Raw genomic sequence first — 22,149 nt, 5'->3', positions numbered from 1 at the left:
TGCATCAATATCATTTCTAATCTAGAATTCCATACAAACAAGTGTAAGGGTAGAAAAAGACACTTTCAGGCATATAAGGACTTAAAACGTACCTACTAAATACTCTTTATCAAGCAGCTAATGAAAGCAGTGCAGTGATAAAATGAAAAGCAAACTAAGGAAATGAATTTAGAATCTAAGAACCAGGGGATCAGAAAAAAAGAAAAGAGTTGAAGGGAATTCTCAGGGCGATGGTGAGGAATGAACCCAGGACAGTAAGAGAGCAACATGTCAAGACTGGAATCGTAGGGAGGAAAGCTCTGGGAAAGATGCAGCCAAGAACATGGGCTTGACAAAATACAGACTAGCTTTTCAATATCTAAAGGTGAGTTACTTTTTGATAAAGGGATGGGTACGAACCATTTATAGGTGTATAGAAAACTAAGTAAGCAAACAAACAAAAACAAATGATTAATTCAAGGTTGGGGAGAGTTTTACATGAAAGGAAATAAATATAATTTTGTTATATTATAGAGCTCAGCAAGAAATAGTATTTACTAAGTTAATTGATACTGATACCAATCAAATAAAAATTTATGATGAAACAATATTAGGGTGATGTTGGGGAGAGAAAGTATCTGCACCAGAGAGAAAGAAATGAGTGGAGGGAGAGAGTGGTAAAGAAAGAAGATAAAATCCTCATTTCCATTGTGGAAAAGCAGTACATACTTTTTAGTAGGTACCTATTAAGTATCCAGTAAAATACTATTAATAAATCTATTTAGATAAATGGAGGTGATTACAGAAAGAAAGATCTAAAAATACTGAATGTAATTGGTTTCGGGATGGAGAAATAGAGGGGTAAGCAGGGTATTTTTCTCTAAAATTTTTAAAACTATTAGAATTTTTCATCTCTGTGCTGTATAACTTTAATACAAATAAATATCAAACAGAAAAAATTAATAGCACTTTTGCTTTCACCCTGTTGTGCAAATGTACCAAACACTCTGGTTTTAAGAGATCTTCAAGAAAAAAAGATGTAACAGTCTGCTCCACGCTATTCTCTTCTGGGGTGGGGAGGGGGGTTGGAGGGAGGGGGGGAGTGGTAAAGATTGTTTTGAAGACCAGAGTCACTTTCTATTTTTACAAGAAAACACCATAAAGACAAATTGGTCAAGTACCTTCCCTTGGAAGTTTTCAAAGCATATAATTTCCAGAATTTTATTGTCTCTTTCAAAGTCCAAAGTCAGTCTGAATTTATGCTGGTGACTTGATACATATTAGCATTTCCCAGTTCACTTATCAAAGCTGTTGCAAAGTTAAAAAGAAAACCATAGTCTACTCTCCAGTATAGAGGAGATCATTGTTAGCCTCCAAATAGGAAAAAGAAAAAGAAGAAAGTAAGAAAACTTTACCAATGCAATAGTAGTTTTGCCTACAATACTACCTGTGCAAGAGAAATTAGTACCAATATTTTTAATATGCCTCTAATTCAAACTCCCAGTCATCTTCAAACTAATTACAAAAGCTTACTTAGACTACCAAAAATATCATTAAATTTTTCTTAAGAATCAATTAAGTTTAACATTTCTTTTGAATTCTCAAGTAGTTTCATATTCTTTGTGTGTGTGTGTGTTGTTGTTTACCTAAAAAAAGGAAAGTTTAGTTACTTGATTCTATTTTGTATCCTTCCTCAAACCTGCAATGCCTTCAAGATTTCCTGCTTCTCACATGTTCCAATCAACTTATGGAAAACGAGGAGAGCCAGCTACAGGTGCTTCAATTGCAGCCATACTTGGATTGTGCTTAGGATTTAACATTTTATACAAGAATATAGAAAATTGTTTTAAAGTAGACTAATGGATTTTTTAATCCAGCAGGATAATTACAAACTATTTAAACTAATCTTTTCATTTTATACATTAGGCATCTAAGGGAAGCTAGCAAAGATCCTGCCGAAGAAGCTGGCCAAATTCCACACTCTGAGCAACTGGGTTGGCTCAAGTCTTCACACATTCCTGTGCCATTTGTACTACCAAACTTGAAGAAAATCTTTCCACACGAGACAATGGCCAAGTGAACATGGTGACTTGTCAAGTTAAAGTTAAAGCAATTACCTTTTTCATCCAAGTTTGGGAGTTCAAAGATCTAAGAACCCCAGGCCTTCTTGGATGCATGCTTTCTGAGATGTCTCGTGACTATGAAACCGAGCCCCCCTAAAACCAAGTTCTCTTACCAACTTCATGATTAATCTCTCTATATCCAAAGCTTTGTTTCCTTTCTTGTCCCCTCTGACCTCAATTCTGGGCTAACTGAACAATAATCAACCAGAGTCAGATGACTAAAATTGCTCTTGCGGATAACATAGTTAATGTACTCAAGTAGCTATTATAGATATCATTAACGTGTAAACTCAGGTTGTTTCTCCAGGGCGAGATGAGCTCACAGACCCTCAAGCCATGGACCACCTGGTCAGAGAGTTGTAAACCAGAGACAGCCTGACTCCCCGAAACCGTCACAGAAATGTCACAAGCTGATGATTAACCCTAGCTTCTTCGTTCTTCCGCTTTAAGAAACTCCTAAAACTCAGAGATCAAGTTGGAGTGGATCTGAGGCTGGGCGCCCTGCAATAAATCCTTACTGGGCTGCAGACTCCCACTGTCAGAGTGTGGCTTTCTGTGTCAAGGGCACATGAGTTCTTTGCTCAGTTACAACTACACGTGGCAGAGATCTGCCTGAAACTGCTGCTTTGCAAATACGCTGCATTCTTCTTAAGTTTCAAGAACAAATGGATCTTACCTGTTGTTCCAGAAGTGAAAATATAAAGATAAGGAGCCTTGAGGTTTGAGGCAACATGGTGGCTGTGTGGCACCTGGCTGTCAGATGCTGTGCTCAGTTTTTCTTTGAGTGAAATTATGCCTTCCGGAACAGGCTCTTTCATTGCCCAAACACTGATATCTCCTGGGAGGCTCGGAAGGATCTCCTCTATAGTTCCAAGCAAATCTGAAAGCCAAAGGATTAGGCATAAGTAAATAAGACATAAATCTCAAAGCACTCACCTTGTGTGTTCTCTTGCATGTTGGAACAGGGATGATACGTAAATACAACGCTTACTTCCTTTCCACGTTGGATAAGTAACATCCCAGCCATTTTATGAGTATGTTTCAACATGACCAAAGGAAAGGAAAATCTAGTTATTACCTGATGTAATCAATGCAAATAGCCCAATTCAAATTGAACTTTGGAGATTCCATTATCCAGATTGTGTTTTTTCCCCCAATTTTTAAATAAAACTCTATTTTCGTACTTTGCTTTAAATCTAAATTCAGGACACTGCACTAAACATTCTCCTTGAAATACGACTCAGTAGCTCATTATTCCAAAAAGCCATCTGTCTGTCACTGTTTAGTTCTACTATAATGTAATGATCCAGGAGAAACACCTGACCGGATTCACAAGATTCACAAGATTATGGCTTAGAGACCATTTCAGAGTGAAAAGTTAAATGAGGAGATCCAGAGATGCTCTTTTCTCTGGATTAGAATAATTAAAGGTAAAAGGTCTTTGAAAGCAAAAGGAGAAAAAGAACGCCTTCCAGAAAAGGCAGTAGGATCCACGGTGCACAGCAGGCTATGACCATGGCAGGTGAGAGCGGGCTGGTGAAAGCAGAGCCTGTGTCAGCAGCAGTGGGATCCAAGGCCTGGCTAGAACCAACGTCAAGCAAAAAAGAAGGCAGAGGAGTAGAAAAGCCAGAAACACGGGTGTCTTCAGGCCTGAAGAGCTTAGGGGTCCTCACAAGATCAAGGGTCTGGGTTGAAATTCAGACTGGAGAAAGGAAAAGGGATACTTCTCTCAGGAAGCATCTACCGTACACGTTAACAAACGAGCAACTGTGGAAGGGAGACTGTTGAGTCACTCTGGGAGACTGAATCAGACCTTCTTAATTTGATCTTTAATGTAGGAGAAACTGTCGTCTGTCCAGGAGGAGGGTAGTGGTAGAGAAGCAGGGAGATGGAAGGTGGGTGCAGGTCCTGGAGAAGGAAATATTCAGCGTGAAGGTATCTAGCACTCTATGGGGTACAAAAGAAGCAGAGCATCGGCGTTCCTTGGATGAGGTGGAAGCGAGCGAGGCCTCATTTATTTTCCGGAGTAGAGAGACAAACAGTTATTTATATTCTTTAAATTCTTTTAAAATGTAACACTCCTTTCCTTTAACATGGATCTTTAACAGTGAAGATCCACTTTCATGTTCTACATGGGTGCTCCAGTTTTATTTTCGTATTATAATACATCATACTTTTCTAAGATAAAAGCGATTTCTGAGTGCTATATTATTTATCTTAAAATCTACATTAACATCCACGGGGATATTAAGCAGTGGCCTCTTAGAGTTAATGTAAGGAACGCCAAAGATTACCAGCAACCACCAGAAGCTAGGAAGAGGCGAGGAAAGATTCTTTCTAGATCCTTCAGTGGGAGCATGGCCCTGCAGACACTTTGATTTTGTACTTTTAGCCCCCAAATCTGTGAGGGGATGAATTTCTGTCATTTTAAGCTACCCAGTTTGTGTTATTTTATTACACCAGCCCTAGGAAACTAATTCAACCAAGGTCACAAGTTGGCAGACAGAACTGTCAGTCTAACCTAACTCTAAAACCTATATATTACCTCATTAAAGAAATCAATGATAAAAAATATTATTAAATGTAAAATATACCCTGGTCAGAATGATAAGGTCCATGTAAATATAAACCTGTCCATCTAAATAATTACATTTTTAAATAATTTTTAAACAAAAAATAAAAAATAATCACCAGATATATTCTATTTTGAAGCTAAATTCAGGGTGCTGCATTAAACATCTTCCCGGAAATGTAAATCACTGTCTCGTTATTTCAAAAAGCCAACTGTCAGCCCTGACTTAGTTCTACTATAATACAAAACATTTGAAAAAAACTCATGATTTACCGCCTCAAAATCCATAACCCAAATTGTTCACAAAGAAGCAGCAAGAGAAATACATCAAATAGGACTAGGAAATTCACAATAAAACCCGCAAGAAAACTGCAAAAACACAGAAAAATGACAAGGAGTTGAAATATCAGGGTTGGGGAGGCAAACTGGGGCTTGCAATTTTTTGAGTTAATTTTTATTTCTTTAACAAATCCAAATAAAATGACCTGTAAGATTCCAGAGAAAAATCTATTTGTACTGAGCATACACAGCATGCTGCTGTATACAGATTGCTTTGGTGAGAAGAAGAAGTGAAAAATCACAAGGAATGCCAGGGGAAGGACGAGTCATAAATAAATGAAAAACCAGGACAAGCAAATGATCTGCACTTGGTATCTTCTTTTAATTTTTAGCACTAGATTTTGTTTAAATGATTCTCCCGGGCATTCTGAACGTATAAGGATAAGTCTCTGACTTGACCCATTTCATTACCTTAATTTCAAATTTCTCACCTGGAATTGTAAATTCACAGCACAAACTTTATGTGTTCTTAATAATATGTGTGTCTAAATTGGCAAAATAACTACAAAGAAAGTTACAATATGATTAACTGTGGCCCCATATCTTTGTTAGAATTGTAGAGTCTAAAAAAATCCCAGTACTTACAAAGAGTGATGACTTTTACAAGAAAAAGGAAGTGAGTGGATTTCCTAGGAATCAGAGGAGATACAAGTTAATCTCCTTCATACATTAAAATGAAATTGACTTAGCTGAGACATTTAGAATTATCAAATAGAATTTTATCTAACCAAATGATTTCTTCAATAAGTGGTAGGAAGTGTGGATGAGGATAGTGAAAATTGAAAAAAATTTGAAAAGTCTTGTAGGGGATAAAGAATCATTATTTACGTATCACTGTCAATCTTTCTTAATCAGATGGAAAGTTTTAGTGTCATTTTACAAGTAAATTTTAAATATCAAGTCCCACCAAAAAATAGCATGTGTTTAAATACTTCACAGTAACTTGTTTGTGTTTCATGAAGATTTACTCTTTAGGGAAGTGTCCTACCATTGAAACCCATAGAACTGTAAGCACCTCAAAATGATGCCTGTCCTACTTCATTCTTTCACTGACTGTGCCTGGCACACACACCGTAGGTGCTGGATATGGAATGGAGCTCTGTCCATGGGATCCACTGTAGGTGGTCTTACCAGTAAATTACCTTAAGAAAACGAGACAGATGACAATTCTATGAGATTTAACAAAGTCTGCACTACAGGAGAAGACTGAATCTCTCTTTTCAAAGCAATAGATTCTTCCAGGAAATACACACTGTTCCTCGCATATACAAGGCACTGTGTTAGGAGGGGTTGCCAGCATAAAAAGAGGTAAATTATGATCTCTGCTTACAATCCTTTACTACTGTTTGTACAAATTAATTTCTTGTTTCTACATCATTATTATGCCTCTTATTCACATTTCTAAGACTATGAAATCAATGAGTAAAAATGCAATATATTCCTCTAATATGCCATTAGTGTGAATTATGCTATTCATTCTGCATTAAAAACTTTTTTTTAAAAATTGAGGTATATTGATTTACAATGTTGTGTTAGTTTCTGGTGTACAGAGAAGTGATTCAGTTATACATACCTATATATTCTTTTTCATTATAGGTTATTATAAGATACTGAATGTAGTTTCCTGTGCTATACAGTAGGACCTTGTTGTTTAGCTATTTTATATATAGTAGTGTGTATCTGCTAATCCGAAACTCCTAATATATCCCGCCCCCCTTTCCCCTTTGGTAACCATAAGTTTGTTTTCTATGTCTGTGAGTCTGTTTCTGTTTTGTAAATAAGTCCATTTGTATCATTTTTTTAGATTCCACATATAAGTAATATCATATGATGTTTGTGTTTCTCTGACTTACAAAAATTATTTTTAAATTATCTTATTCTACATAAAACAAACTAATAGGTATTTCAAAGGTATTGCTTGTAGCTCTTAAAACACTGGCAAACATTTAACTTTAAACTTTTATGTGTTAATACAACTAATATGAAATTCAGCTGCACAGGGTTAACTTGAGCTTTCCATAATGCAAAGCAATATTCACACAGAAACCAAAGTGAAGTTGTAGGTCTCATCACATGCTCATAACTACCATCCTACTGCTTAACAGCAGCTCAACAGGTTTCTCAAAGAACACATGGGTAGGCTATGGTGTCTAAGAAAACTGATGTTTAAGTAAGCAATGTCCTAAAGCAACGTATATCAGGATGTAGATAACAATACTTCTTATCAGGCCAGAAACTAATTTCATCAACAATAATGTGCCAGCTATTTTTACAAATATTATTTTATTGATAATCATAACCCTAGGAAGTACACAGGAGCATAAGCCTTTCAGCAACATATGCTTCCCTGAAGCACCTTTATTAACTGCCCTGAATACGACGAGCACACAAGTTTGTAAATGGGTTTATGGGTTTTCACTTTCAGCTGTCCCCACATCTTTTGGGGAGTAGACAGTGTATTTATTATTGGCAAAATTGTGCAAGAAAATAAAAAGTAGAATACTTCACTTGACATTATTTCCAACACATCTCCTATTGCCAGTAAATAATTATTACTCAGATGTGTGTTTCTCCCATTCAGCCTTGCCACTTCTCTGAGGAGGCACAATCCCTCTTTAAATTGTTTTTGCTTCTGTCAGTATTCAAGCACCATTCCCTTACAGTAAACACATGTTCAACATATACTGTACATAAGAATCCCAGGGTTGGTATCCTCATAATCAGTGAAGAAAATAACACATGCTTAGAACACTACCTTTTCCAACTAGTAAACCAGGAAGCCACTTAAACTTCCAATCAAAAGCAGTTATTTTCTTTTGGAATGGAGGTAATCCTTGACAGAGCTGAGTCTAAAACGGGAAAAAAAAAAATGCAAAACAGCCATTCATTCTACTACACATAAAAATTAAAATAGATATGTGAAGCTATCATAGTACGTGGATAAAATACTACAGGTTCACATGAGCCATGTCTTATCTATCTGAATATGTATTACTTTCTATAGAACTTTCTACAGAATTTAAAGGGTCTTATTTTTCCTCTACCTCTTCCTTTTGGTCTTTGAAAAGAAGATGCCTTTGTGGTTGAAAGTCGTTTGGAGAATTACAATGGCTTGATTGTTAACTGGAATATTTGCCCTGCACAGTCTGAATGCAACAGATCATAAAAACGAACAGGGCAATGCTGCATGCATTACTGTAAGTCTAGAGAGCTGACATAGGATTGTACTTCTTGTGAATAGAAACACAAAACCCAAGAATGCGGAGATACAAAATACTACTGAACATAAAGTAAAAACGTTCTGGATAATATCAATATATATTTTTTAGTTATCCACTTATAATTATAATGATTTAATATGTGATATATTGAGAAAGGAGAGAGTACAAAATACACACATGCAAGTAAATCTGAAATTCTGTGGATGTTTAGTCTAAACACTAAAGACTACAAAGTCTAAAATGCTTTGACTTTTGGGGAGTCATGACTCTAACATTTAGCAACACTGATATAAAATAACACAACCAGAAATTCCATTGATATATCTACTGCCAAAATCAGCTACCAAAAGAACAGCAGAGGGACAATTCATGGGCAAAAATAGGCAAGCAAGTAAACAGTTAGTGAATGCCCATATGTACCTTACAGTTTTTCATTAGGTCATTCAATCACCTATTCATTCATCCAGGCAATAAATATTTATTGAGCATCTCCTTTACACTAAGTTCTGAGAATTTAGCAGCAAACAAAACAAACTTCCTTCTCTAAGAGCTTACATCTGAGTTCTTGGCCATTCCTCAGAGCTACACAAATATCTCTACGTGAATTGGCAAACAGATCTTTACCATTCCATTGAGTCACTGGGATAGCCAGCATACAGTGACTGAGGCAAGAGGATTGGTGGGACAAGTGCTGAAACAAAGTAGACGAATGGATGGAAGAGATGACAGAGAGAGAAGGAAAAGGAGCAGGGCAGAGGGAGGGGTGGAAAGTGAAGGGAAGAGGAAAGGAAAAGATGGAGATGAGGGAATGAGCAGAAGCAGACATGAGGACAAAGACAAAGGTGTACCCAACAGGTTTTGTGATTTAGCATCAGAAAATCCAGGCTCCAGTTCCCACACTGCCTCTCCCAGAAGTAGGAGCTTGACAAGATTACTTGCCCGCTCCCAACCATGCTTCCCTCATCTTTAAAACCAGGCTATGGCTGTGGTGAGCATGACATAAGATAATGTGTCTAAAAACAGCTTGTTATTTACACAGTACTTTAAAAATGGAAGAGATTATGATTTATTATTATCATTATTCTTATTATTGCTAAATATGTCAAAGGATATAATTACAAAAACTTGTAAAAGCTACATACAAACATCTCAACATTTTTCTGTTTGTTCCAAGTAAAGAGAAGAGGATATCTAGGTGGATGATTATCTTGGCAGCAGGCACTATTTGCAATATCAGAGTTGAAATATTGGGGGGAAAGAAGTAGGTTTAATACAAGACTATTTAATAATTTTCAGTAAGTGCTGAAATTTTCCAAGGAAAGTTGGGATGCCACCTGACACATCTTCTAAACGAAACTATACAGATATAAGCTTTTTTGCGACTATTTTTGTATCTTCAGAATGAGAACTAGGAATAATAGTTTTATAAACATTTAAATTTTTTCTAGTTATCTGTGCATGAAAAACCTGATGCCTTAATATTGGCAACTTTAATTTTACTATTTTTATATGACTGGAATGCATTTTTTTTCATGGTTATATCAAAAGGGGATTAACAGTCCCAGAAACCATTGGGCTATAGTGTATAATACAGCAGAGTCTTACATCAGATACCGGGTTTTGAGTCCGCTCCGTACCTACTAAGCTGTGTCATCCTAGACACCCTAGATGAATTTCTTTCCCTTTCAGTTTCCAAAATATAGCTCTGTACCTGCCTCTCAGAATCACTGGGAGTACCTTTTACACAGTCAGCCTTGAGTAAATGGCAACATTCATATTTCTGTTAATGACAATTAGAGCAAGAATAACATTTATTTCCCTGGTGGCTTAGTTGATACAGACAGAACTATCAGACACCTGCCATGATTAAAACGTCACCTATCACCATGGACCACCATGGACAATAACTGGCCTGCCTATAAAACCTGTTTGACACTGTTTTTATATAATTTATGAAAAATAACATTTTGCTAAAACATAGCAAAGTGAAACGTTAAAGGTCCTATCCCAAACAGATAGTCCGACTTACTAGTCTTTCTTACAGCTAACACCAAATTAGAATGTAGCAGCAAAATCCAAATGAGATCCCTTAGTAAAAGCCTCCGATGACTCTATAATGATAACAGCAATTATGTTAATTCACCAAGGATTTACTTTGTACATACTAGGCACTCAGTCACTTTACAAAAGCTGTCATTTAATCCTCGGAATTACACTGTGAAGGAGATGGTATTATCACCATTTTACAGCTGAGTAAAGTGAGACTCAGAGCAGCTGATAATCTTATCCTCAATCACACAGCTAAGAAGTGGCAGATCATAAGTGAAACCTGGGACTGTCTGGCTTATCTTGATCTAAACCACTTGACTGGTCTTTCCATCTCCATACACTCTCCCCGGGGATATAATGATTTCATAGTACATCTCCATTAGAAACATCCAATGAGAATTTAAGACCTCTGGAATGGAAAATTCTAAAAGCTATATGTATAAGTTGTTCATGGATTAGACTCAAGATGCCAAGAATACAGTTTTCAGGGTAAGAGCTTCAAATACAAAAAAGTGACCGTGATCTAAGCCATGCTGTCTTACAAAACAAAACTAGTAATTAATAAAAATAGAACTGTCCTATCTTTGAAAAACATAAGCAATTTATGTATTTTGGAGGTATGCTAAAAAGAACTGTTACTAGGATTTAAGGTTGATTTCTCCAGGTACCTACTTACTGAGCAAAGCAATTAAATGTTTTTGGCTTAAAATTCCAACAAAACCTGACTGGTAGTGGTAAAAACAAAAACAAGGAAACTATGCAATTAGTTATTGGGAAGCAAAGCAAAAACTGGCACAAGTAAAACTGCAAAATTAATTGGTCCTAATTAGGCAAGAACTTGGTCAAGAGCAAAGTTTGAAAACTCTGTTTTGAGAGGTAACCAGCCCTATGCACTTCAAGAGGAGTCCCTCAGGAGACAGGATATGGGATGTTTCTCAGGTTGGCCTCAACATCACGGCCACAGAAATCTTTTCAGAGATATCGTGGCCCTTCTAGTTTGCTCTTCTAAAGGGACCACATGGCTTTACTAATTTTTTGCACAATTTAAGGTTTAGATTTGCTCCAGAAACTGCAATCTAAATTAGAATGAGCAACTAAAGTGTCAGAATATATCCAGAGATGAACTGTGATAGTTTTCCCTGCTGCATTCATATTATCACTGCCCCTGCACTAGAGGTAAATATTGTTTCACCATGTTATCAAAATTCTGTGTGACTCCTTTATCCTACATATTGCTACAGTTCAGAGAAATTTTATCATACTAGTTAACTTCTTTCCAAGGTGAAGAGGAGCTGAATTTCAATCTTGGAGGATATTACTGTTGAATGGAAAAAAAAAAAAATGAACCAAAATACACAATAGAGGCCTTCTGGCTTCTCCACTCCTGTAACGTAAGATAAAATCAGTGCTTAAGAGTAGTAAGGGATAGATTGGGAGTTTGGGATTGATATGTACGCACTGCTATATTTAAAATAAAATGCCTTTCTGTGAAAAAAATATCATAAAATAAAAAGAGTAAACATTTTTGCTATTTTATCAGGTCACAAACTGAGCTGGAAGGACAGCTGTTAACAAGCAAAAGCGAAAGCCTTGAATAACAAACCTTTCTACTATATACTGCCTAATTCATTTTCGTGTGATGTGCAATTATTATATAATCAAGGTTACATGGAAAGTACTGTACTTTAGACATCACTGGTGTATAAATGTAGATTTTTCCCCCCATACTTCTCTGTAAATCTAAAAATTCTATATGAGGTGTCAGTATATATCTATTAACCTAAAATACTTAAATATTTTCACTAAGGTCCTTGCCACCATCCTCCTCGTCCTCCACCTTCCTACCCCCATGCAAGAAGCATAAGCATAAACCACTTAGATTATACCAAAGCATCAGATTTCACACTGCACTTCCACTGTGTTATGCAACCCATCTTACTAGGTTCTTCATTAGTTAGGCACTCAACCAAAGACTTTTCTTTGTAGTTCACTGTCAGTATATGTATGCAAAGCCTAAATCGAAGGGGAGGGGGAAGAAGGTTAGCACTTACTGAAATAAAGAAAATGATGCACAGGTTTGGATGGGAGAAGGGAGAGAAAGAGGCTGAGAGTCTAGCAAGAGCCCGCCACTGGCTGGGAGGTGGGAGCCCAACCTTGCCAGGTAAATCCTAGCTTGCAGGCAGTGCAGCATAAGAGCAGACACGAAGACTGGCATTCATGCACTTGGCGATTAAACATGTTTCTTCTGCAAAGGCAGTCAACCCTGATAATGTTACTATTCGAGGCAGTAGGTATTCCACAATGAAATCAGGATCCCTTTCCTCCTCGTCAAATAATCTTGTCAGATCTGACAAAATTTAGAACTTACCAAGCTCTATATCTCTGCGTTCTTGCACTCACTGAAGGTATCAAGAAAGGTAAAATGCGCGGCCCTCCTCCCTCCCCCTCCCCCCCGCCCCCCCTTCGCTAAAATAATAAGAAGCAGAGATTTCAGAAGTCTTCAAAAGCTGTCCTAATAATTAATAATTTACAACAGAGTACGTGACTGAAGTGGGAGAGGGGGAATTAAACCACTAGCCGTAGAATTATAAAACTATTTTGTACCCTCAACATGCACACTTCATCACACACCCAGAATATTAGTTGTGAATTGGTTCTAACAAAAAAATGAGGGGGCAGGGGTAGGAGGCAGGGTTGCCATTCTGCACAAGCGGACCACACCCCATACTCTACCTGCACCCACCACGAGGGCCCTGGGCTCACAGCTGCGGATGCAATGCAGGAGGGAGACGGAGCGAATGTTGGAGTTGAGGAAGGCCACCACGCAGCCCAGCTTGGCCAGGCCGAACCACACGTGAATGAAATCGGGCTCATTGCTCATCAGCAGAGCCACGGTATCGCCCCTTTTCAGCGTGGAGTGGTTCAGGAAGACATGGGCCACTCTACTACTCCTCTTGTCCACATCCTGATAGGTGTAGATGTCTCCCTCATAGATGATGAAAGGTTTCTGAGGCTGCTTCTTGGCATGCATCAGGAATTTATCCAGGACAGTGACGAGCTCCCCTTTCAGTCTGTACATCTCCATCCGAAATCCACAGCGTACCACCTTCAGCAGGTACCAGAAGTCGTCCCAGAAGTAAGGGTACAGGAGTTTCTGCATGAAGCTCAGGAAGACCATTCCAGCCCCTAGTCCTGTTAGCCATGACAGGAGCATGGGGGCCACAGGGCCAGAAGGCAGCTCTGATCCCGGCCCTGCCATTGTCCTCTTCTAGGTGCACCTCTCCTCGGAGACAACTGGTCCGCGATGTGCAAGGCTAGCACCTGCAGCTCGTCCCAACCTTTCCGGGAAGAAGAAGGGAATCTTGCGAAACAGAATCAGAAGTTTGCACAGAAGTCGCCCCAAGGGGTGCCGGGGATCAGGCGTGGGACACCTGGTGGATGAGCAGACAGCCCATGAGATAAGCTCAGGGCCTCGGGATCTACGAATCGAGCACAGCCCCCTCGCCTCCGAACCCCGACGGCGGCCCGCGCCCTGCGGCTTTCTCAGGCGCCTGCCAGTCCTCCCCGGGCTGGTTGGGTCAGTCCCCGGTGCCTTCTAAGCCCCTGAGCAAACCCCACCACAGTCAGGGGCAGATGCCCTCCTCGTCGAGGTAGTCTTTCCGGTGCCTGCAACTTGGAGGCTGAATTCGAGCTGAGAGAAGTTGGGGTGGCGACTGCTTAGAAACGCACCGGCTTCCCGCCTTGGTCCACCAGAAACCGCGCAGGGTGACGGGGCCACGCCTCCGTCCCGGGTGTCCCAGGTCTCGTGGGATCCGGGCCCCGCAGCGCCGCCCCGCGCCGCAGCCGCAGCCCAGCGTCCGGGAGCTCCCCTCGGGCACGTCGGGTCCCCGCGGGGCTCCCAGGTGACCGCCGCGGCCCCTGGAAGAGTTGCCTTCTACGCCGGTCGCGGCTCCCCTCCGAGGGTTCTTGAGCTGGTGCAGCTCTCCTCCGAGCCACGGCGGAGCTGTTGCCCGCCTCCCGCCCGCCTCCAGGCTCCCAGCCAACCCCTTCTCAGACCGCGGCCGCTGGAGCGGCTCTGGCCCCCACGCCGGCTCCTCCCTCGGCGCACGTCACGTTCAGCCCCCCGGCGAGTGTGCTGCGGCCGGAGTCCCAGGAGGGAAAGCCGCATGGCGTGGGGTCGAGGGGAACCAGGCTGCGGGAACCGGGTCGGGGAGTTCATTCATTCAATAAATAGTCAATACAGGGAACTAAACTAGAGGCTAGAGAGGCGAGGGGAAGAATTAAAGCCCAAAACTGCCGTAGGGGGCAGGGGGGAGGCAGGGAACAGGGAGACAGGCAACAACAAAAAAGATATTTATGAATTGGAGGGACCAAGGAATATTTGAACTCTTTGTTCATGAAACATCACAAAGTTGGTTTGCCGTTCTACAAAAAGTATTTGTGAAAACTTATATTAGTAGGTTGGTATTGACATTTATACTAGAATTCTATCCTTAGAGTGCCTTGATAGTGCTTTTTATAAAATTTTCCAGTACTGATTGATGTGGGAGCTTAAGTCCATACCCACATCCATATTTTTTTAAAAAACATAAAATAATTTTTTTCCATTGAGATCGTTTAAAGAATGAACAGAACTTCAAAACTAAGGATTCCAAGAGGGGGAGAGGGCAAAGAGGAGCCAAAACAAGTAATTGCAAATAACAATAAATTTTATACAATGGTGAAATTTTACTGAAGATAAACTGAGGGGTGCTTAATTACACATTTTTTTCTTTCACATACCACCATCCCAGCTCTCTGCTTTTAAGAAGAGTGTATAAATGGTTAATTGCACATATTGAAATTATTAAGCATTGCCTCACTTTGTCAGCTTTTCCTCCTTCAGTCTTATGTTCTGCAACTGGGTTCTAGCTAACCTCAGATTTCCTCATAAAGAAAAAACTGATAACTCCAAGGCAGACTGGTTTAATAATCTGAAAATGATTACTTTGAAGTCACAGTGAAGAGCCCAAAAGAAAGACAAGCCCTTAAAACCCTTTTGTGTAGATCAAGAAAATGCTTTCTAAATTTATTCAGAAACTCTGGTCTTTTCAATTCAGAAACACCTTTCCATTTAAAGAAAAGTATTAGTACCCAGTAGTTTACAACTGAGAAGCTAGTTTACAACTTGAAAAGCATCTTTGACATTCTATGCTTTTATCTCCTAGATCTAGTCTGAATCAGTCACCTCCAAGAAAACTATATTTGAAGCAGAGAATAGAATATGGAGCAGTTGGTCTCAGACTTTTGAATTCCAATACAAGTAAAATCTGTCCACCTCTACTGGAAAACGAGTAAAGAAACATAGGTTTGCCATCTTTTTAACGTGTAAAATTAAAAACAGTAAGCACACATTAAAACAATTACCATCTACTGTCACCACTGTTTCATAAAGGGAAGAATTTATTTCAGCATTAAAGAAGGAAGGGAATACCATTATAATAAAAGACAGTCTTTGAGAATAAATAAAATTAACTTCATGAAAAACTCATGTGTTACACTGATTTTTCATATCACGGACCTCCTAACATCATCCCAGGTCATGGAACAAAATTTTTAGCAACTATTGATATAAGTGAGCTGAGAAAATATTTGGCACCATAAATGTGAGACAGTTTGATTTATTAGAACTAAAAACATATGTTGCCAAAATTTATATTGGCTAAGGCCAATTCCATGCCTGAAATCTCACCACAAAGAAGGAATCAATGATCATCTTTGGACAGCTAGAAGTATTGTGTGTATTCCTACATTAGCCCCATGTAAAAGAAAAATCTTGCTTTATTTTCAGTCCAAATATGCTCTACTCTACCCCTTTCCCATTTCCGATTTGACTTTCCTCTCTAACCCACTCCCACCCCCCTCTTTACCCTCAGTTACGTTGAGGATGAATTGTTTAGTGAGTAGATCAAAGTAAAACTGAACAAAGCATCATATGATGAGCCATGACTTATGCCCATAGGATTTTAGCACTGTAAGTTGAAAATGTTGACTTTGTGAAGATCAGTTACTTGTGTCCGTATGTTTTCTGATGAAATCCTACAGCAGTCACATTTTGGATTATGGGAGGTTTGGGGAAGAAGGTAGAGGTTTAGAAAGGCCCCAGATGATGCTACATTGGCACCAAAATACCATAACAGGTGTTTACACTGGGCCAAGAAGCACTGAGTTCCTACACTGCAGCTGGCACTTGGGGAAGGGGTTGAGGTGGAGTGGAATATATGAGGAAGAGAGATGGTGAAATGAGGGTGAGAAATGCTGAGTGTAAGTAAGACTCATCCACTTTAAAATTCTGTCCAAGTACAGGGTTTTGTTCAGGTTTTAATTACTGTTTTACTCTCTGATCGGAGTTCGGTTTTTAATGGGAAGTTTACTCATCCTACAATCTGATTGTTTGTTTTAATGAACAATTATTGCCCACGATATTATTCCTCACAAGGACTCATGAAGCGAACTCAACATTAAAGATGAGGCTTCCTGTTAGAGGGTTGGGTGGTATTAAAATTACCACATGTCTTAGATACACCAAACACTTCCTGAAATATAAAATTTTTATAGCACCAAATAAGTGATTCAGTAATAATGGTCTGGGGAACAATTCCCAAACAAATTAAATTTTTAATTATCATTTTTGCCACAGAATACAAACTATGCCTAGAAAGTCATGCCAGTCAGAATTCTGCCAAGACAGTTTACACTCATATTTTATTCATGGTTTTTTAAAACAGTTTGCATACATCTGGATACTTCTGTTTATGATAACTTCCCCTTCCTCAGTGCTGGTGAAATGTACTATTTGGAAAAGATGTTTATATAAAGTTTTATCACTGACTGAGTCCTCAGCATAAGCCTCATTTCTATTTTATAAGCCACCTATGTGGAGGCAGGTCATTTGATCATTAGTGAGATAAACCAAAGAAACTCTTTAGCAGCTTTTATTAGGAATTAACAATGTTCTGAATATTGCAGTGAGTTGTTCCATGGGCCCCTATTTTTGCATATCTGATAAGGTCTAAGATTTAGTCTAGAAGGTATGGGCAGGGAGAGTGGGACTTCTGAGATTCAGAGCGTATATCTTATTTCTTGACACATCCTGCAAATTCCTAACACTGAAAATTAAAAATTTCCGCCAATGGCTTAATTATAATAATCATTTCTCTCTGGGCAGGTAGGTGGTCCAGAGCTGGCATGACTCTGCAGACTTCAACCTGTGCCTTCCACTTAGAAAAGCAAAGCAGCTGCTACAGCTCTTGCCTGCTCCCAGTCATCGACCAAGAGAGGAGGGGACCAGGGGGCGCCTCAGTTGGTGTTTCTTTGTTTAGGTTTCATTTTTTAGCTTTTAAGTGAAAAGTTTCAAACATACATAAAGATAGAAATAATACAAATATTGCTTCCAAACCAAACTCGGGTCCACTTGCCCAAATGCAGCAAAGCCAATCTACTGACACCTGGTTGAGGTGAAAGAAATTTCAGTGTTTATTGCAGGACGCCAAGCAAGGAGAACATGCTCAAAAGACCCAAACTCCCTGATGACTTTCAGGGAAGGGTTTTTTTTTTTTTTTTTTTTAATTTTTTTTAATTTATTTATTTTTGACTGTGTTGGGTCTTCGTTTCTGTGCTAGGGCTTTCTCTAGTTGCGGCAAGCGGGGGCCACTCTTCATCGCGGTGCGCGTGCCTCTCACTGTCGCGGCCTCTCTTGTTGCGGAGCACAGGCTCCAGACGCGCAGGCTCAGTAGTTGTGGCTCACGGGCCCAGTTGCTCCGCGGCATGTGGGATCTTCCCGGACCAGGGCTCGAACCCATGTCCCCTGCATTAGCAGGCAGACTCTCAACCACTGCGCCACCAGGGAAGCCCCAGGGAAGGGTTTTTAATGTCGACCTTAGGGGTGAGGGTTGTAGGGTACCTGATCAGCTCATGGACTTTCTTTTGATGGGCTGGTGGTGAGGTAACAGGGTGATGTTTTGCAAATCTTAATTATCAGCCTTCTGATTCCGATCAGTCTGGCGTCTGCTGCCCATGGTGAGCATGTAGTTCCCATCCTCTACCTGGGTGAGGGTCTTAGGTTCTACAGAACAACTCAAAGACATGTATCAGTTTATTATACATATCCCTTCAGGCGGAACTAGGACTCTCTCATCGCTGAACTATTTTTTAAGCTATCACACTTTTCTTGCTTAACTGCTTTTCCTTTGTTTCTGCATTCCCCCACTTCTCTAATTAGTAACTGCTTGAGTCTGCTCTTTGGAACTTGGGGAAGGCCTAGGAGACCAAAGCCTTTTTTCTACAAATATGGAGGGGCTTTTTTACCCAGGAAGGCCCTGCAGGGTTCTACTTGGTTTCAATCCTCCATCCTGCTACTCCTCAATCCTGAGAGGAACAAGGGCAGGGCAAGAAAGAAAATTAAGTTTTTGATTGAGAGGTTCATCACAAACTTCGCAAGGGAACTTGGTTTTAGGGGACTTGGTTTCACAATGTCCTCCCCAATATACTCATCATCTAGGTTTCGTGATTGTTAACATTCTGCCCAATTTTTTCAACGATTTTTTTCCTGAAGTATTTAAATTACAGACAACATAGAGTATTTCTACCCTAAATACCTCTGGGTGCCTCTGCAAAAAGGATGTTTCCCTACATACTCACCATACAGGAATTACATCAGATAAAATTAACAAAAATTCTTTAGTACTATCTAATACTTAGTCCATATTTAATTCCTTCCAAAATGTCTTTTAGAGTTGGTTAGTCTAAACCAGAATCAACTCAAGCTCTTTGTCTTTTAATCTGAATAGACCTTTTCACAACCTCTGTATCTTTTCCCAAGACATTTCCTAGTTAAAGACAACAGGCCAGTGGTCTTGTAGAGTGTCCCAACTTCTGCACTGGTCTGATGCTTCCCCATGTCTCCTTTAACATGTTCCTTTGTCCCCTGTATTCCAAATAAACTGGGAATTAGACTTAAGGACTTGATGAGACTCAGGTTAAACATTTTGGGGGCAACTATAGGTGATTCTATGTACTTTAGGTTGTAGTACATCAAGATAAACATAATATCTAGTTGCCCTGAAATAGCACATCACTATTGATGATGAAATGTAGCTTACTGTATACACTGATCTGCACCTTGCTTCCTTCACCTAATGTGTCCCTGTGATTACAATCTGTCATCATGCAGAAATCCTCATTTTTTGTGTGTGTGGTTGCATATACTCCATTGTGTGCTATTATCACAACCTACTCAACTCACTCTCTGCTGATGGGCTTGTTTTCAATCTTTTGCCATTACAAATATTGTTACAGTTAATGAGCATGTGCACATAGTATATACTTTCGCCAGTGTAACTTTGGGATAGCTTCCTAGAAATGAGATTGCTGAGTGAAAGAGTAAACATATCTGTGATTTTTCCAGATATTGCCAATTTACCCTCCATATCAGCTGTATCATTGGCATGTTCACCATCAGTGTATGAAATTATCTGGGAAGTGCAAAAGCAGTTACTAACGACTTTCATTAAATTGGAAATATCAGGGACTACGTATAATATTTACACAAATATGTACAAGTTAGTTCATGTTATATATTGTAAAGGTTTTTGTTCTGTTTTCTAACGCTATTATTGAAGTGTTTCATGCCTATCAAATGTAAATTTTTCTTTTACTTTACATGAAACTATTTAATTCAAAATTCATATCTGTTTTATGATTTTGATGATACTGAATTTCCAGCCTATATCATATAGTAAATTAGAAAAACATATTTAAAACAAAAGCTAAATTAAATTAACAGACCTTTGCAGAGTTGAGAAATATGGCAGCAACGTGGCCTCTAAATGCAGGCCACACACTTCAAAGAGATACTGTTCCCCAAATTATTACAAGAACGTGTGTTCTGATTTGCTACAGGAGGTACATACAAATTTTGCCTCGTTTAATAGTTGATATCCATGAACTGCATAATATAATATCAAATGAAAACCTAAAGATTACAGACAAGGAATTTCTGATGCATGCCAACAGGAAAAACCTGTCGACTTTTTAAAATCAGCTTTTGAACCCTTAGAAAGATTACAAAAGGCCTAATATGGACCTTTCTCAATGTGGAAATTTCATGAATAGGATACAGATTTGATGATGTATTTTACTGTTAATGAAAGACACCCAGTAACAGATGTAGAAAGCCTGCTACTCCATCACAGCTGTGAGTTTCCAACAGTCAATGTCAGTTTCTGTGGCTCTGTTTCAACAAAATGAGAACCAGAAAGAACACAGTGACTGACACCCTTGTTTAAAGATCAGAATACAAGAGACACGACTTCTAGCAATGACACGCTGACAGAACCTCTGGCTAGAGGATTTACCCAGGGGAGGGCAGAAGCACGGTTAGCTCTCGCTGCTGCCACCTGACCACATAATTTGTCAAAGCTTAGGCACAGGAGTGCCTCATGCAACTCAGGACCATCTTTGACAAGCCTCTAGAGGGAATGTTAATTAAGTCATTTCTCACCAGGGAAGCTTATGAATGGCGCTCTCCCTGCGCCCTGGCATAATACTGGTAAATCACCAGTGAAATTAAGCGTACAATCTGGGCTTCAGGGTCACCTGGTGATACACACCTGACCTTGTCATCTAGACCAGATGGACTAAATAGTTTTCTTACCTGCTCTTCAACCCCAAGTACACTAGAATCTGGTTTCAGCAGTCTTACATATAAGTCTTTACACTCATATTAGCAAAGGTTGCCCAATTCAACCCCCTGATATGAATAATCCTCAGATTGTCACACTCAGGTCTTTATGTCCTCTGGCTTCCAAGATCACATGATAAGACTAAAGAATTCTAATTCATATTCTTCCCTTGGTGGGCCCTTTTCAAAAATTCCATGTACTTATACAGTTCTATTTAGTACCCCCTCCTATGCCAATAACAAATGCAGAGAAGATTGTAAACTGAGGGGTACCTCAGTGCTGTATCACCTAGTGTATTATTTACTTCATTGGAACAAAGTTAGCATATTCTAATTCTCTCCAGGCATTTACTAAGTACATATTCCTCATTGTAACTTTTTTTTATCCTTTTCACTGTCATTGAGGCTATTCTAATAGCAGGCCAAGATTTAGAGAAGCTGCATGGCAAATAAAAGGGCTCAAAGTAGGTAAATCAGAAATGGATAACCATAGCCAATAAGACCTACATTCTCCAGGTCCATACACATCAGGGAGTCTTGGTAGGCATAAGCAATAGCTCTCACATCTCCATAACCATCCTACCTGGACCTTCCACTAAATAAAGAAGAGTTTCCTTGGGTGATGCTTAGAGACCAAGCTAATACCCCAGGAAAACTTCTGCCTTCTTTTCCTTTCTCCCAAGACTTGAACCCTGGCCTCCACCATTCCCTCCCATCACTACCCCAAAGAGTCCTAACTGGTTGCACCTCTGCTTCACCAGCCTCAATACTAAGACTAAAGGATTAGGATATATGATGTGATAATCCTGTATTCACATAACCACAATGGTCAGTTGTAGTATCAGGTGGAATGGGAGGGATGTAGGCCCACCTCAAGCATATAAGAAACTTGAGTAGTTCCTTGGCTTCGTTTAATCAGCAGAACACCAAGGGGCCCAGCCTGCCCTCCTTTAGCAGAGAGCACCTACTGGAAGATGAGTGATTCTGCCTGATATCTGAGGAACCCTCAGCCCACATGTGAAAGAAATGTCACTGCTGGGACCCACTCTTGGGCCTCTCCCCTCGAAGTCCTCAGGCTCTAACATCAGCAGGTTGGTAGGTGGGTCTTTCAACTCCTGCAACTGGCCATCCCCCACTGACTCTTAC

General features: G+C 39.6%; 1 protein-coding gene across 4 annotated transcripts in view; it reads right to left on the bottom strand.

The window, feature by feature from the left end:
* SLC27A6 (solute carrier family 27 member 6) overlaps positions 1–14,288 on the bottom strand; it is a 105,737-nt gene extending 91,449 nt beyond the window's left edge. For 3 of the 4 annotated variants that reach the window (XR_005019516.1, XR_005019514.1, XM_036849415.1), the window contains exons 1-2: positions 13,017–14,288; positions 2,779–2,982 (exon numbers count right to left, since the gene is read on the bottom strand). Coding sequence is in view for 1 of the 4 variants with exons in the window: in XM_036849415.1 (XP_036705310.1) it covers positions 2,779–2,982; positions 13,017–13,542 (730 nt within the window). In the remaining 3 variants the exon portion in view is untranslated. The remainder of the gene's footprint in view (positions 1–2,778; positions 2,983–13,016) is intronic. The other variant, XR_005019515.1, reaches the window with a different exon arrangement.
* Between the last annotated feature and the right edge of the window lie 7,861 nt (positions 14,289–22,149).

Source organism: Balaenoptera musculus, chromosome 3 (genome assembly GCF_009873245.2).
Source record: "Balaenoptera musculus isolate JJ_BM4_2016_0621 chromosome 3, mBalMus1.pri.v3, whole genome shotgun sequence".
Classification (NCBI taxonomy): domain Eukaryota; kingdom Metazoa; phylum Chordata; class Mammalia; order Artiodactyla; family Balaenopteridae; genus Balaenoptera; species Balaenoptera musculus.
This window is presented reverse-complemented; position numbering and strand designations above follow the sequence as displayed.